The sequence below is a fragment of the Enhydra lutris genome, unplaced genomic scaffold, assembly GCF_002288905.1.
Source record: "Enhydra lutris kenyoni isolate GAN:26980312 unplaced genomic scaffold, ASM228890v2 scaffoldscaffold69, whole genome shotgun sequence".
In the NCBI taxonomy this organism is placed as follows: domain Eukaryota; kingdom Metazoa; phylum Chordata; class Mammalia; order Carnivora; family Mustelidae; genus Enhydra; species Enhydra lutris.
This window is the reverse complement of record NW_019154153.1, coordinates 1275395-1291363: the sequence shown is the minus strand read 5'-3', so window position 1 is coordinate 1291363 and position 15969 is coordinate 1275395. Positions and strand designations below refer to the sequence as shown.

Sequence of the window (15969 nt, the reverse complement as noted above, 5' to 3'; positions counted from 1 at the left end):
TGTGTGTGTGTGTGTGTGTGTGTGTGTGTGTGTGTGTGTGTGTGTGTGTGAGTGTGTGTGCTTCATGGTTTTCATGGGTTAGGATAAAAACCTCAGTCAATTACTAATATGTGTTAAACCCTTTTAGCTTTTATGTCTAGACACTAATATGTCTAAAAAGGAGAGTGTTTATGGGAGCTAAGGCATCCTCTGATCTTCCTGCCATAGCCGTCACAGCCAGCAAGAATCAGATTGGCATGAAGGAGGAGAGAGCTTCAGGACCTGCAAGGCTGCCAATATTTCATTTAAATGCCATTTCATGTCACCCTGCCCAGAGGCTGCCACATGTCACCTAAAATCTCATTAATATCAGTGGTAACGAGGGTCCCACCCTATCTCCTGCTATCAGCCAAGGCATGCCAGGCTCCAAAATCCAGCTCCTCTATGAGCCCTAATAGTGTTCTTTGCCACAACATCAGTACAAAAATCCTTTTGTCTCAGTCCTTTAGAGAGAACATAAAACATCTCCAACCATGTGCACATTGGGGATGGACATCTTCTGTTCAGCAAGCTGTATGCCCCTGGTCATGCCAGGCCACTGGCACCAGCTCTGCTCCCTTAATTCTGCTCCAAAGGAACAGCCATGGGGCAGACTCTGCCTTGCCCCTGCTGAATGGGAAGCAACTGGAAATCAGAAGCAAACAGCATAAACAACCATTTGTTGATTTTTCTTCACTCTGTCTGAACTGTGTTCGGTCCTCGAGGCAGTATCTTTTTAGCCTGGGTGTTTTTCACAAGAAGGGTAGGCTGATGTCCATGTACTTGGCTGCAGTTTGTCTCTTAAAGGCTGGTTCAAGCCCTCGAATCCACAGCCATTGGTTTTGAGCCACCAGGATGGGCGTTCTTCCACAAGGGACACGCATTCCCAGAGCTCTTTGAGAAATCCCAGCAGAAGGGTCTCAAAGCCATAGCAACCTGGTTGTCTGTAGGGCAATTGATACATACTCACTTTTTTTCCTTTTGGTTAAGGTATCATTGACATATTATATTATATTTGTTTCAGGTATACATAATGATTCAATATTTGTATACATTGCACAGGATCACCACAATAAATCTAGTTAACATCCATCAGCATATATAATTCCATTTGTGTGTGTGTGTGATGAGTACTTTTAAGATTTACTCTTGGCAGCTTTCAAATATGCTGCATGGTACCATTAACTAGAGTCACCATGCTGTACATGACATCCCCAGGACTTATTTATAACTGGAAGTTTCTACCTTTTGATTTCCTTCACCCATTTTGCGCACACACACCCCCCAACCCCCTGCCTCTGGCAACCATCTGTCTATTCCCTTGATACATAATAGTTTGACTTGGGCAGTGGAAACTCGGACCATGAATTTAGGGAAGCTATAAGAAAAGAAATGATGCAGAAGAGGTGCAAACAGCCCCTCCTCGCTTTGAGGCAAAGTATGTTTGACTTAAGTACATGTGTGAGCGGTCCCAACACCCCCCCACCCCTGTTCCCACCTCACATGCACAGAAGTGTCTGAGAAACCCACGTCCCCTTGTTTTTCCGTCCAGTAAGTATAAATATGTCACATTCATAGTAAGATTTGTTCATTCGACATAGTAGTCATTGATCACGTCCTTTGATGAGGCACGGCCCTAAGCACTGAGGTTATGAACAAAGCACTCGAACTCCCTGCCCTCATGGACCTGACATTCTGGTGGCAAGAGGTGATGAGTATATTAAAAAGCAGGACTAGGAGATAAAACGTGGTGAGAGAGGACTGCTGTGGTGAGGGAACATTTGAGCAGAGTCCCACAGGGCCTGAAGAAGCGAGCCACCAGAGTTCTGGGGGAGACCTCTGCAGATAGCAGAAAAACAGAGACCAGGAGTGTGCATGGAGGCTGAGGGGACAGTTGGGGAGCAGTGGGCTGGAGCAAGAAAGGGTGGGGAGAGTGGGAGATGACATCCTGGAGATGGGAGGGGCTGATCCCACGTGATCTGTTAGACCTTCCAATGGGAAGCTTTTGGAGGGCTTGAACGAGTATTAAGACTTGGTGTGCCTTGGGATTTAAAAGGGCCTCCTGCTGCGGGGGTGTGGAGTGCAAAGATGATTGTGTACCTCCCATCATGTGGCATTGGGAACTTTGTAATATAAGTTTTTCTTGTTATTGGCGGTTCGAAGTGTAGAAACTTGGTTAAGGGGATGTCTGCCAGATTTCTCCGCTGCTAAGGTAACCTTTCTCTTTGTGATTAATAAGTAATCTATGGAGTGATACTTCAAGAGTATATGTATGTCCTATTGGCCAACAAGATTTCACCCAATGGTTTAAGCACCCATGATGATCTTTACCTGAATTAGTTGCTGCTGCAAAAGGGTGATCTTCTAATTCTATCATTCATTCATTCATTTATTCATATTACAGAATATTGACATATTCTGTAAAGGAAATTTCTCCCTCCTTTTTCAAATATCAGTGGATTTAGATTGTCTTTTCAATCTTACTATCTTACTATCCATTAAAAAAAAAAAAGTATGGTGCATTTGAGGGCTTTTCTACCTGAGATGTAGGTGACATGGAGAAGGGCTGCAGGGAGCAATTGTCAAAGCAGGGCAACCCATGAGGAGGCAGAAATCCAGCTGGGAGTTTGCTGGCTCAGCTGGTGTCAGAGTCGTGGGAAGTGGCCAGACTCAGACTTCTCTTGGAAAATGGGGCCACAGAACTTGCTCAGGGGGTGGGGGGGGCAACAGAGACGGGAAGGATAACTGCAAGGGTTGTGTCTTGCGCCAAAAACTGCAGTTGTCACTTACTAAGGGAGATGATGGAGTAGGAGTTCTGTCGTTCCTCAAATCTCAGGTTGTGAGCCCACCACTGGTTGACCAAGAGAAACACAGACTTTCCCTGGATAACTTGAGGGTTGTGGAAAAGCATGAGAAGAGTCCTCACTTTTACTCAAACCTTCGGCCCCACTGCTGACCCCTCTGACCATGGCAGCCCTCACCCCTGCTCCACGGGCTGGCCCTTCTAGGTCACTCACTATTTGCCATCTTTCACACCCAACACTTCCAAAGAGTTCTCCTCCACTGCATGACTCATTTTGTTCCTCTACCACAGCCTCCACATTCCCAGAACCTTGGACACCCTGAGGGGCTCCTACCCCATCCCCTTCCCTCTCTGCCTCCTGATGGCTCCACTCCACCAAACCTGTGTCCAGTCTGGGGCCTCCCTGTTGGGCTCCCCATAGGGTTCCTGTGGCTATCAGACACCTCTGAATCTCAGTTGTGAGCTTGGTTTGACTCATTTCTCTCATGTCCACTCACCTCATAAAAATTAAGACTTGAGCCTTCTGTGGCCATAAAGACTCTTCCAGAATATTCCAAGACAGCTGAATGCACAGAAGATCTCTAGGAGGCTCTATGACCTTAATCTATAGGCAGACACTCTCCCCTCTGATACAGCTGGAAATTCTCATTATAAATATGCTCTAAAGTTACTGTTTCCTAAATACCAGACTACCAACAAGTGTTGGAGGGGTTGCATGAAAATCAATCAGGCCCCAGAGCCAGAGATTATGATTTCATGTTCCAGGGTGAGGCCTGGAAATTGGTATTTAGACAATGACCAAACCCCTCAACATTTTCCTCTCCAGCCAGGTGTGGGGACACTGCTTAAAATGTAAGAGGGACAGGTATTCTAGGCCCAGAGACATTCTCTTACTTCTTGCTTTAAGCAGAACAAATATGACAACCTCTAGCCTATGGAGTGCCAGGCAGTCCTTCACACGTACTGGGTGAGGACAAAGATGGAGAGGATGGAAGAAAAAAACTTGTGATCTCTGTCCTCAAGAGCTCAGAACCTATTCGGATGAGAGGAGACTATAACAAATGAAAAACACTGAAGAGCAATTATAGAATGGATAAAAATAAATGTATATTAATATTCTGCAATTAGGAATTAGGAAGAAGTGTGGCTGGCAGGCAAAATAGAGGTAGAGAAAGGCTGAATTGGTGAAGGAGAAAGGAGCATTAAAGACTCTAGGCTGGGAAGAAGTTCATGTTTACATCCAAACTGTTGGCCCATCTGCTTCTTTAAACTAATATGGAACCATTCTCTGGAGAGAAGTACCGAGGTTGGGGCAGGGGGCAGCTGGGAGGCTAGAATAGGAGTGGTTTGCATGTCATCCTTTTGAGCAGCAAAAACAATTCCCTGTACATATTGGTGGTAAGCTGGGAATGCCTGAAGTGGAAGAAATCAAGCTTATGGCCTGGAAGGCAGGCAGGCCAAAGGTGGAGCTAAGGAAATAAGATTTCTCTGTAGTCTGTGTTCCTTTTGCTATGGTGCATTTCCTCACCTTGACTGACCCAAGCCACATCCCGTAGCCATGAGCAGCCCACGCCTCCTCCTCTTTCCACGAGGAAGGCATTTTCCCCAGGCTACAGTGGAGAACCTCTGTGTTTACAGTGGAGAGAGGTCTGCGACTATCAGGACTGGGGGCCTCCTCTCCAAGGCGCCCCACCAAGGACCCATCTCTGCCCCGGGAAGGCCCCACAGACTCCCACCCTGAGGGTGGAATGGGTTTCCTGTAACCCAGGATTTCCCAGACTTGCCTGCTTGTCAGAATCATCTGGGACGCTTGTTAAAAATACAGATTTCTGGGCCCCAAACTACAACATTTGAATCAGAATCTCCAGAAGAGAGGCTTTATAAAAAAAAACATTTCTTTGGACAGCAGGGTAAATCTGGGAAACCTCACTGAGCCTTGAAACCTCTGTTTCCCCTGGGTGACCAGCTGCTGCCTTGGGCTGAGAATAGCATTCTTGGGGGAAAAAAATGGTAATGTGTTTTTCTGTCTAAAGACCAATAGTGATAACAGTAATTACTAACCTTTATCAACTGTGTGCCAGGCTCTATACTAGGGGATTTTTTAAAGAGTGGGAATTATATTTTTTCCAGTTTTATTGAGAAATAATTGGCCACACATCACTATAAACTTAAGGCATGCAGCATGATGGTTTGATTTACATTTATTATGAAATGATTGCCACAATAGGTTTAGTTAACATCCATTGTCTTAAATAAATACAAAAAAAGAAAAGGGAAAAAATCCTTCCTTTTGATGAGAACTCTTAGAATCTACTCTGTTAATATCATAGAGCAGAGTTAACCATAGTTGTCACAGTGTGCATTACATCATCATGATCAATTTATCTTATAACTCCAAGTTCGTACCTTTGACCCTCTCATCCAATTCTCCCTCCTCTCACCCCCTACCTCTGGCAACCACAAATCTGATCTCTTTCTCCACGAGTGCGGTGGTTTTTTTGTTTTTGTTTTTAGATTCCACATATAAGTGAAATCTTACAGTATTTGTCTTTCTCTATCTGACTTATTTCTTTTAGCATAATGTCCTCAAGGTCCATCTATGTTGTCATAAATGGTAGGACTTCCTCATTTTTTACAGACGAATAATATTCCAGGGTGTGTGTGTGTGTGTGTTATATATGCCACAAGTTCTTTGTCCATTCACCCTTTGATAGACACTTGGGTTGGCTTTTATAAATAATGCTGCGAAGAACATGGGGAGAGCAGATATCTTTTTGAGTTAGTGTTTTCTTTTCCTTTGGATATATTCCCAGAATTGGAATCACTGGATCATATGGTAGTTGATTTTTAACTTTTTGAGGAACCTCTATGCTGTTTTCCATAGTGGCTGTACCAATTTACAATCCCACCAACAGCGCACCAGGGTTCCTCTTTCTCCAATGCTTGTTATCTCTTGTCTTTTTGCTGATGGCCATTCTGATGGAGTAAGGTGATACCTTACTGCAGTTTTAATTTGCATTTCCCTAATGACTAGTGATATTGAGCACCGTTTCATATATATCTTCTTTAGAAAAATGTCCATTCAGGTCCTGTACCAAATTTTTTTAAACACTATACTTTTAAAGATTGATTGATTGGTTGATTGATTTGAGAGAGAGAACACACGCACCCAAGTGAGGGGAGGGAGAGGGATAAGCAGACTCCACGTTGAGCACAGAGCCCAATGCAGGGCTGAATCTCAGGACCTAAGCTGAAGTCAAAAGTTAGATACACAAACGACTGAGCCACGCAGGCGCCCCTGTGCCAGATTTTTGAATTGGATTATTTGGGGTTTTGGTTTTTGGTTATTGTTTTGTTTTGTTTTTGCTGTTGAGTTGTCTGACTACTTTCTATATTTGGATACCAATCTGTTATTGGATATATGGCTTGCAAATATCTTTTCCTGTTCCATAGGTTGTCTTTTCACTTTGCTGATGATTTCTTTTGCTGACTGCAAGCTTTTTAATTTGATGTAATCCCACTTGTTTATTCTTTATTTTGTTGCTGGGTGGGCTGCTATTTTTTTTTTTTTTTTTTTTTTGGTCTCACGTAATCTTCCCAACAACCTAGTGAAGTATTTGCTACTGTTATCTTTGTTTTCTCAGAGGCAAACAGAAGGCAAGTTAAGTGACTTGCCCAAGTGCAGCTAACATCTAGCAACCGGCAGAACTAGGATGAAACTCAGGTTTCTGACTTCAGAGCTCCGTCCATTCACCATTGCATATTACTGATCCTGGGACCTTGCAATGACTAGCTCCACACTCTAATTGTGAGCTTACCAGTCCAATCCACACCACCGCCACTACCCCCAATGAAAGGGGAAAAGAAAGAGTTGTAATTTATCTTAAAATTTCTAGTGGGTGTATGAGTGAGGAGTGATGTTAAGAAAAGCACAGAAAAAAAGGACACTAATCTCCCCCATGCTGGTCCTCAGGTACTGGAACTCCTTAAGCAACCTGGTGGCATCCTTGCTGAATTCTGTGCGCTCCATTGCCTCCCTGCTGCTGCTCCTCTTCCTCTTCATCATCATCTTCTCCCTCCTGGGGATGCAGCTCTTTGGAGGAAAGTTCAACTTTGATGAAATGCAGACCCGGAGGAGCACATTTGATAACTTTCCCCAGTCCCTTCTCACCGTGTTTCAGGTATGGACTCTTCTCTGCTGGGATAATGAGTGGGAGGGTTGTTGAGTAGTGGGGTTGGGCTGTGGGGGAGAAAAGGTGGTGGGAACTTTCACCTTGCACCGGGCAACCAAAGCCAGCCTAGATCAGCCATGGAAGGTCCATGCCCGTGAGAGTCTTGAGTTCTTTCTGTAGTTCCCCCTACCCTCAGTCCCCCATGGAATCCCACTGTTGGATGGACCACTGGGGGAAAAAATATAATTGAGTAGTTTAAAAACTCTTGTTTAAACATGGTACCCTTTATTCAAATAAATTCTACATGAACACCCAAAGTACAAACAGAGGAAAGGAGAGTGCGCTTGTTGGGGGAGGGGAAGGTGATGAAGCTCTGTCTTTTTACACACCATGCTTGTCACCAGGAAAAAAATGTAACTAGCCCATCAAATTTGTCATTTCATAGATATATTGGTGTCGGGTAAAGCTAAAGTAGCACTTGTTGAAGTTTCAAAGTAGATTGATTTACAAGAAAAATATGTGGGTGTGGCCCAAGTCTTAAAGATGGCACCCAAATGAGTAATGCTGGGGAAAGCTAGAACAGCACAGTACTCTCTCAGTGAAAACATTCACGTTTGTGCAAGGGCCCAGAGGAATGGCTAATAGTGGCCATCTTGTGCAGTCGATTAGAAGAAGATACTTTGACCAGGAAGCCTTTCCAGTCACTTCTCAAATAATATCATGCCAGAGCCCATGCACTTTGTCTGAGGGTGGACTCAAAGTTGCCCAGGTGCTTAGCTCAGAGCCCCTGGGAGGAGAACTGGGGGCCAAGAGGAGGGAAAGAGGTGGAAAAGAGATTTTAGACAATTTTGTTAACATAGTGGGGCAGGGTAGGGGAGTTTTGGGGTTTGCTGTTGGTCTAACGCTGTGTCCCTTATTGGTGGGAATGTGTCATTCAGATCCTGACCGGGGAGGACTGGAATTCGGTGATGTATGATGGGATCATGGCTTATGGCGGCCCCTCTTTTCCAGGGATGTTAGTCTGTATTTACTTCATCATCCTCTTCATCTGTGGAAACTGTATCCTTTGCTCCTGCCTCCCCGCCCCTGCTGCCCCACCCTCCCTCAGCCTGCAGCACGATGCCAAATACAGGTGCCGAGCAGGTCCTGACTCGGGGCTGAAAAGTGTGGCTGCCCGCCCACAGGGCCCCCAGGCAAGCAGGGGAAAGGTGTGCTCTGGGGAGAAAATGTGTCCCTTTCCAGAACCACCTTAGCCGTGGAGGAGGGTCTTGGTGGATGCCTGGAGCTTTGGTATAGGTGGGGATGTAAGTTCATCTTCCCAAACCAGTTTGGACTCCAGGAGGCACGTTCTCATTATAGTCTGGGTGAACAATGCCCCCTGGTGTTGTGTACGGACAGCTACTCACATACATTCCAGGGTGAACACACTTGGCCTATGGCTGCTGGAAGTAAGAAGTGCCGTCCAGGGGACCTGAGCCGTCATCCTTGAAATGACCTTCATCTCTCCTCCCTGTTTTCTGCTCAGTGTCCCTCCCTCTGAAGCTGCTCTCCAGGACTATCTTCCAGGCAGAGCCGGACGGGCTTCACCAGGCAGACCTGACAAGTGCTTGCAGATCCAGGCCATGGGCAGGTTTCTGGGGTCTCGAGCCACAGGCGATCTAACCCCATGAGGGTTGTGTGCAGAGGAGATGGTAAAGTAGAGGCAGCTCTGGCCCAAGATTCGGGTTTAAATCAGGGCTTAACGTAGTGCTAAAAGCTTGGGCATTGCTGCCAGCAGACCGGCCTCACCTTTTACCAGCTGGGTGACCTCAGCAAACTAAAGGCTCTCTACCTCAGTGTCTGTAAAATGGGTGATGAAATATCAGGGCCTACTGCTTAACAGGTCCCGGTGAGGTTTAATGGGATGATGATTGCGAAGCCCCTGCTGCCCTGGTGGGGGGCCAGGGGCGGGTGTACGCTGGCACCGTTGGGCAAGCCCTTCACCCCTGAGGGTTGTGGCTTCCTGGTATGGGAAATGGTGTGGCTGTCTGGGAGCCTGGGGGTGGAGGTTAGACTTAATGAACATTAAGGGCCTGTGCAACTACGCTTTTTTGATTCTGCTTCTCCAACCCACAGTGTTTCTGTTCGAGGTGGGGGTGGGGAGTGGGGCGGCGAGAAGAAAAGGGCCAATAACCACTTCAATTCGGAGTTCCCAGGATTCAGCTGGCTCCGGCTGGACGCTCCAAGGGCCTTTGTATGCACAGGCTCACATGAAGAGTTGGCAGAGAGATCAGGGCACCTCCTCAGTGCCCAGTTTTCATGAACCGCTCCTAAGAGCATCCTGCATTCTGCTAGAGACAATGCTGTTTATAATGTCAATTACAGCCAGTCACCTCAGTAGGGAAACCAATAAAGAAACCTGACACTTAAAGAGCAGGGCAGACTTACTACCTAACTGGCTGCCCATTCCAGCCTGCAAGCTAGCCTGCTCTCGACCCCTTTAGAAATCTTCTGGTCACTAGGAGAGTAATGGGGAGGGAGAGGGCTGGAGGAGGGATGCCACTGGGCTGGGTACCCTCGGGGTGGGTCACCACTGAGCTCACTCTGTCGAGCACTCAAGCACTGCATGTCCTGCACCCTCCCTGCCCCCTGAGCCCATCGGAAACCCCAAGGCCAAGGGTCATTTTCTTTAAGAATGGACACAAACAGATATCCTACTGAATGTGTTCTTGGCCATTGCTGTGGACAACCTGGCGGATGCTGAGAGCCTCACGTCTGCCCAAAAGGAGGAGGAAGAAGAGAAGGAGAGAAAGAAGCTGGCCAGGTAACCCTCTAAGCTTACCCAGCCCTAGGGCCCCAGGGTCCCAGTTCTGAAATGCCACTCCCATTAGTGGTAGCGAGAGGCTTGGGCACTGGCCTCTGTTGGCCAAACCTACTAGAGGACGCCGGGTATGGGGCTGCCTACAGAAAGTTGGGCCTCTCTGCTAATACCTAGGCATAGCTCTGAAGTAGGGACTGTCATGAGTTACAGTCTCTGTGAAGGTGCTGGATTTCCTCACCTGTCTAAGAAGCTGGAGGGTGTTCTTGAGAAGGGAGGTCATGGGAGGTGGTGGGAGTGAAGGGCGCGGAGAGGAGGAAGGCAGCCACTCAAAGGGGATATGCCGTTCCAGCTGAGTGACTCCTTTTCACTATTTGATAACTCATCTCCGGTGTTCAGAAAGCAAGACCCTGCATTGTCTTCTGTCATTGTCTAAATGGGACTTTATCAGCCACACATCTGCTGGATACTGAGCTGAGTTTTCCAGAAGCCAATCCTGAATCAGATCCAGAAACTTCCTCTGATTCAGACAAGGGCTTGTAGCAGCTAAGAAGCTGAAAGAGGCCAACTGAGTACCAGACAGAGCAAGGTGTGGCCAGGCCAAGCATTGTGGGCCCGGCCCAGTGGCATCTGGGATTGCGTGGCATGTGCCATATGCCCCAGGTGAAGGAAGATGGGTGTAAGCCCGGGGAATCTGTTCCCACCAGTCCCCAGCAGACCACAGGGTAGTTTGTTTCTTCATGTTTCCTATCATTCAGTAAACATTTAATTTTTCCTCCTGCTGACCGGCCAGGACTGCCAGCCCAGAGAAGAAACAAGAGGTGGTGGAGAAGCCAGCAGTGGAGGAGACCAAGGAGGAGAAAATTGAACTGAAATCTATTACTGCTGATGGAGAGTCCCCACCCACCACCAAGGTAAGAAGCCATCTCCTTCCAGGATCTGGGAGGCCCATTGCTGGGGTAAGGAGGGCACAGTCCCAGGCCAGGCACCCATGAAAAGGAAGGAGGAAAGAAGGAAAGGGATTCAGTGAAAGAAAACCCATGTGGGTGGCACAGGAGGGCTAGCAATGTGAAGAGAAGGCCGGCTGGGTGAATCCCAGCCTTTTGTTGATGTCTTTAAGGATATACGCAAGATAACAAGGACCTATTTTTGAGTTAACAGCTCAGCCATTGACTATGATGCAATTTCAAGGCCTCTCTCAGCCTCTCTAACTGGAGAATGTATCTAACTGGATTCTTCCTCCTTCTCTCGTTTGGCTGCTTAGATCAACATGGATGACCTCCAGCCCAATGAAAATGAGGATAAGAGTCCCTACCCCAACCCAGAAAATACAGGTACCAATCCCACTGCCTAACCCTGAGGTTGGGAGGTTGGGGTAGAGATCTAGATTCTAAAGCCATATGGAAGTAGCCATGTATTAAGGATGGGTGGTTCCAGGTTCCATCTCCAGGTACCTTGCACCACGAAATGTCTTCTGTCTCTGTAGTTAGGCATTACCAACTATCATCCGGAGGAGAACTTTGCTCCTGGCTTCCTCATAATAACAACATAACATTAAATAAATTGTGTTTGAGCAGTCTTTTATGTCCTTTGGAAGGTGGATTCTATAGACATTTAAGGTTTTATTATATCCTATGCCATAAAATCATTAACTTCTTTAATTTGCAAGTTGCGGCATTATGCTTACTTAATAATAATAGTAAATCCTGACTCTGTCTTGTCCTTACTGGGGGTAAGGGTCCTTACTTGTCCTTACTGGGGGGGGGGGGCAGTGCTGAGTACAAGGACAGTACCACCACACATGTCCTCACTGGTTGCTTCGTAAAATGCTTTCATTTATTCTAAAAAGAATTCTTCACAACTCAGCCTTCTCATCTTCTGATACCTAAGTTGGAAGGCAGTCTCCTCTAAGAGGGCTTACTATCAGAGGTCCTCGGGCCACCCTCCATCTGTCCTCCTTGTCTGCAAGGACTCGGGCAGCCATCTTTGTTTCCCTTGGGAAGCAGGCTTGCTGCGATCATTTCCCCCTCACTTACCTCCTGCCTCCTGGGAAGGAGGATTTGGTTTGCTAGGAATTGGACCAAAGGAAGAGCAGGAAGGGTGTCCGAAGACTGAAAGCTCTACTGGGTGGAAATTCTTACAGGATTTCAAGGACTAGACATGTTGGCCAAAGTCAATGAGGAATCCTGTCTCGATCCTGAATCATCAATTTAACTCTGAAATGACATTTTGGAGATAAGCCAGGGGGAAATTGAATAGGGACTGGAAACTAATGATTTGAGGTAGTTTTTGTTTATTTTGTTACTATAGTGTTGTTATTGTAGTTCTAGCCTATACATGTAGATGTGTATATGGATAGACGCTAAAATATTTAGAAGTTGCTTAAAAATATACTCCAGCAGCTCCTGTTGAAGCTGGGTATGGAGGCTCACTGCACAAGTCTCTTGACTTCTGTGTGTATTTTCCAAATTTAGAAAGAAAGATAGTAATGAAAGGAATCCCCCTGGGCCCCAGGCGGTGCTAGCCCTAGCTGGCCAGATGCCCCTGCACACAGCACAGGGGGACAGCATGGATTTGAGGGCACTTTCCCATGTGTGCCCAGCTATAGGCAGCCCAGGCCTGCTCCTTCTCCCTCGCGGTGGGCAGCTACACCTACAACCATAGTCTCCAGTTCCATCATTCTAAATATACTGGTGCCTTTTCTCTTCTTTGTTGCCCTTTGAAAGAAAGGGAAGCAGGTCAGGGGAAAAAAATAATGAGGACATTGTCAACATATTAGCCACCACAGAAAAATTGCGGCTTTTGTTGACCCAGCTTTGAGGATTCTTGGAATGGTTTTGCTTTTAGACTTAAAAGCTCTTCCCACATTCTGCTGATTTGTCAGGATCCTGTAGGTTTTTTGAGTGTCCCTTCCCCTGTCATGTGACCACCCTTCTCCAGCCTCCTGCAGACCTAGCCCCTCCCAGGTTTTTCTTGGTCCCAGGCATCTCGCACACCTGTGTTGAGACCTCTGGTTCATAGGTAGTTGAGGTTGTCGTGCCTCAGCCACCACCACACTCAGGCCTTGAAGACCAGCCCCAACAGCTCCCCATTCGTTCACTGTCTCTGCTTTTCATTTTTTCACCCAAGGGTGGTGTCCTCTTAAAGCTGGTGGTTCCCCATGTCCTCCCTTCCTCCAAGGGACCAGTCTCTGCTTCCCGGCTCCTCCTTCTCCTGCCTCTGCAGGGCACCTCCTGGACCCTAATACCAGATACAGCAGAAGTCCCCAAAGATCCCTCCCAGGATCACTTGGCCTGCTGTCTCTGTTCTGGTCAATCTTTCATTCCCAGCGGCTCCTCTCTCTTCTGAACCAGAAAAGGCAAAGAACCTGGTCTGCCATTGTCCTCCCAACCCTGCCCCTTCTGCTTTGTGGCCTCTGGGCATCCGGCCTCTCCTATGCCCACTTAACACAGATGCCCTTTGGGAGGCAGTGCTTGTGGACATCGCACCTGCCCCACATACAGCCAACTCCCGGGGCGGGGAGGTGCAGGGCCAGAGAATACTCTCATAACTCCCCCTGCCCCCACATCTCCCTCTGGCTCCCTCCTCTCCCTGTCTCCCATGCCCGTGCCCTCCCCCACCCCTGCCCGGCCAGGTTGTTGTTCTTGCTTGTCCAGGTTGCACCCAAAGGTGAGTGCGGATGTGACTGAGTGGGCATGAACTCCAAACTGCAGTCCCCTAGCCAGGACCCTTTCCCTCAAAGAAACACCCCATGGAGGGGCCTGTTTCTGATTTGCACAACGTACCAACTGGCTAGCAGTGGCATGTCAGTCCTTCCCTCCCTGCAGAGTCTCCAAAGCTCAACAGTTGGTTTGAGTCTCCCTGCTTAGCATACATTAAATTTTAGAAATATCTGCTCACCTAGGAAGGGTGCCAAGACTGTGCTTTTATTTGATCGAGTCATTTATTAGAGGAAACATACAGATGTGTGTTTGCAGACTAAAAATTAATAAAGACGCTTGAAAAAGAAAAGTGAATGACACCAGAGAATGCACAGGGATTCTCTGTTCTTCCCGATGCTTTGGAAAGGCTCCAGCTGCTTCAAGGGGTTTGAATAAGAGCAGAGCCGTGAGGTAGGTGGGGGTGGAGAGACAGCCAGCCTTCATGGACAAGAGTGGGCTGGGCTGGGCTTGGTTTTGGGGGAAGGGGAGAGACCATACTATTGTCATAGACAGGGAGCTGGAAGAAACCATGGAGGTATTCATTCACTTAATAACTACTAATGAGACACCTACTGTGGGCCAGGCACTGTGACAGGTCCCAGGAATACACCTACGGGCAAGACAGGGAAGGTCACTGCTCTCCTGGAGCTTACAGTGGGGAGACAGTGCCTTCTGGGGAGACAGATAGTGAGCAAGAAAGGAGGCCAACAAAAAGGTCGTGAGGTAGCAGTGAGCAGCCAGGAGATAACGAAGCCAAGGGCTATGTGAACGAGTTCCTCAGTGGCATGGGGCTGCTTTGGCTGTGTGGTCAGAGAAGGCCTCCTGAAGGAGGCAACATTCCGGCTGAAACCTGGATGAGGCAGAGGACCTAGACGTATGGAAATCAGAAGAAAGCGCTTTCTAGGTGGAGGGCTCGCAAATGCAGAATCTCTTGGGCAGAATGGTCTGTGGAGGAATCCAAAGAGACCACCGTGCATGGAGCAAAGAGAACAAAGGGGAATAATGTGGGTGAGACAGGCAAGAGCCAGTAGGGCAGGGTCTCCGAGGCCACCTGAGAGGTTCCCATCTTAGTTGATGCCGTGGAGACTCACCCGAGGTTCTCAGGCAGAGGAAGATAAGATCTCATGTCTGAATTATCTTTAGTAGACTGTGTGGCATGAAAACAGGGCAGTAGGTGGCCAAGAGTAAAACGGAAAGCAGTGAGGGCATTAGTAGCGGTTCGTGAGGGGCAGTGGCCACTTGGGCCAAAACAGAGGTGCTGTAGATACAGAGAATGGGCAGAACTTGGGGTGCATTTGGCAGGACTTGCTAACAACCTAAAAGTCAGCGAGAGAAAATAAGTAATGGGGGGGATAAGGTTTTGGAGCTGAGCCAGCAGAGAACAGGCCCAGTGCAGCAACAGGTGCAACCTCAGGCTTCCGTCTCTGGACGCCACCCACAGAGCTCGCTTCCAGGGCGTGGCCTTGCCAATCATGCCAGGGAACTCTGGGCCACACTCAACACTGTAGGTCCCTCCAGGGCAAGAACCATAGCTTTGTGTTCAGTATGCTGTATGCGCTAGGTGTTAGTAATATTTTTATCTGAATTGGCTGAGAGCAAAATCACAGGGATGAAAATGAGTATCAAATGAGGCGGGGGTCGGGTGGCAAGGATCACTGAGGACCAAAAGTGAGGCGTCCACCTACATAGGGGGTTTTACTTTTGAACACCGGCCCCTGCCATCATGAAAGCCACAGCAACTCCACAGTGCGCTTCTCCACGCCTCCAAGAACAGATCCCTAAGGGAGTCCACCGGCATCCGGATCTGGAGTGTAGGTGGTTCGGTTCCCAACCCCCAAAACAAAACTTGACCTGACTTTTCCTACTCTGCCAACTTCGTCCTTATACATAATACATGCAAAGCATCACAGCTGTCAGATTTCTGGCCCTTTACAAATTTGGGCTTGTCCTTTAGACGTGGTTTCCTCCTAAACACTATGTCTGGAATTCAGCTGGTATGTGTCTGAACCTACTGGCTTGCTTCTCCCTAGCAATAGGAATCAGGGCCGCACTTCATAATCAGCAGGGCAGGCTACTGCAGAAGAAAGCAAAACTTTTCACCAGGAACTTGGAAATCCACAAAGCTGGTAAATATGTTTTTCTTTAAACACAAATGATTAAAGCAAACATTAAATTACCTGTTACCAAATTATCATGAATAAGAAAGCATTGTTATCATGAATAAGAAAGTTATCATGAATAAGAAAGTTGTTAATTTAGAGCACAACTGAAAAGAATACAAATAGTTGGGCAGGAATTGAAGAGAATTCTCAGTGAAATTTCATTTGTAAATATTGCAATTTAAGCCAACTCCAGTTTTATTTATTTTGCTTTACTGGGAGACTCCGCATCTCTTTTACCTACCAAGGTGTGGCTGGAAAGCTTCAACCCTTGGCCTAATACAATTTTTCATCTCACGTCTCTCTTCTGCTAAAAATA

The 15969-nt window shown here is 47.3% G+C and overlaps 1 protein-coding gene across 17 annotated transcripts in view; it reads left to right on the top strand.

The window, feature by feature from the left end:
* LOC111159674 (calcium voltage-gated channel subunit alpha1 C) overlaps positions 1-15969 on the top strand; it is a 621933-nt gene that overhangs the window by 499444 nt on the left and 106520 nt on the right. For all 17 annotated transcript variants that reach the window (XM_022522246.1, XM_022522244.1, XM_022522241.1 and 14 more), the window contains exons 14-18: positions 6795-7002; positions 7932-8052; positions 9682-9796; positions 10584-10704; positions 11055-11124. In XM_022522246.1, the coding sequence (XP_022377954.1) occupies positions 6795-7002; positions 7932-8052; positions 9682-9796; positions 10584-10704; positions 11055-11124 (635 nt within the window). The remainder of the gene's footprint in view (positions 1-6794; positions 7003-7931; positions 8053-9681; positions 9797-10583; positions 10705-11054; positions 11125-15969) is intronic.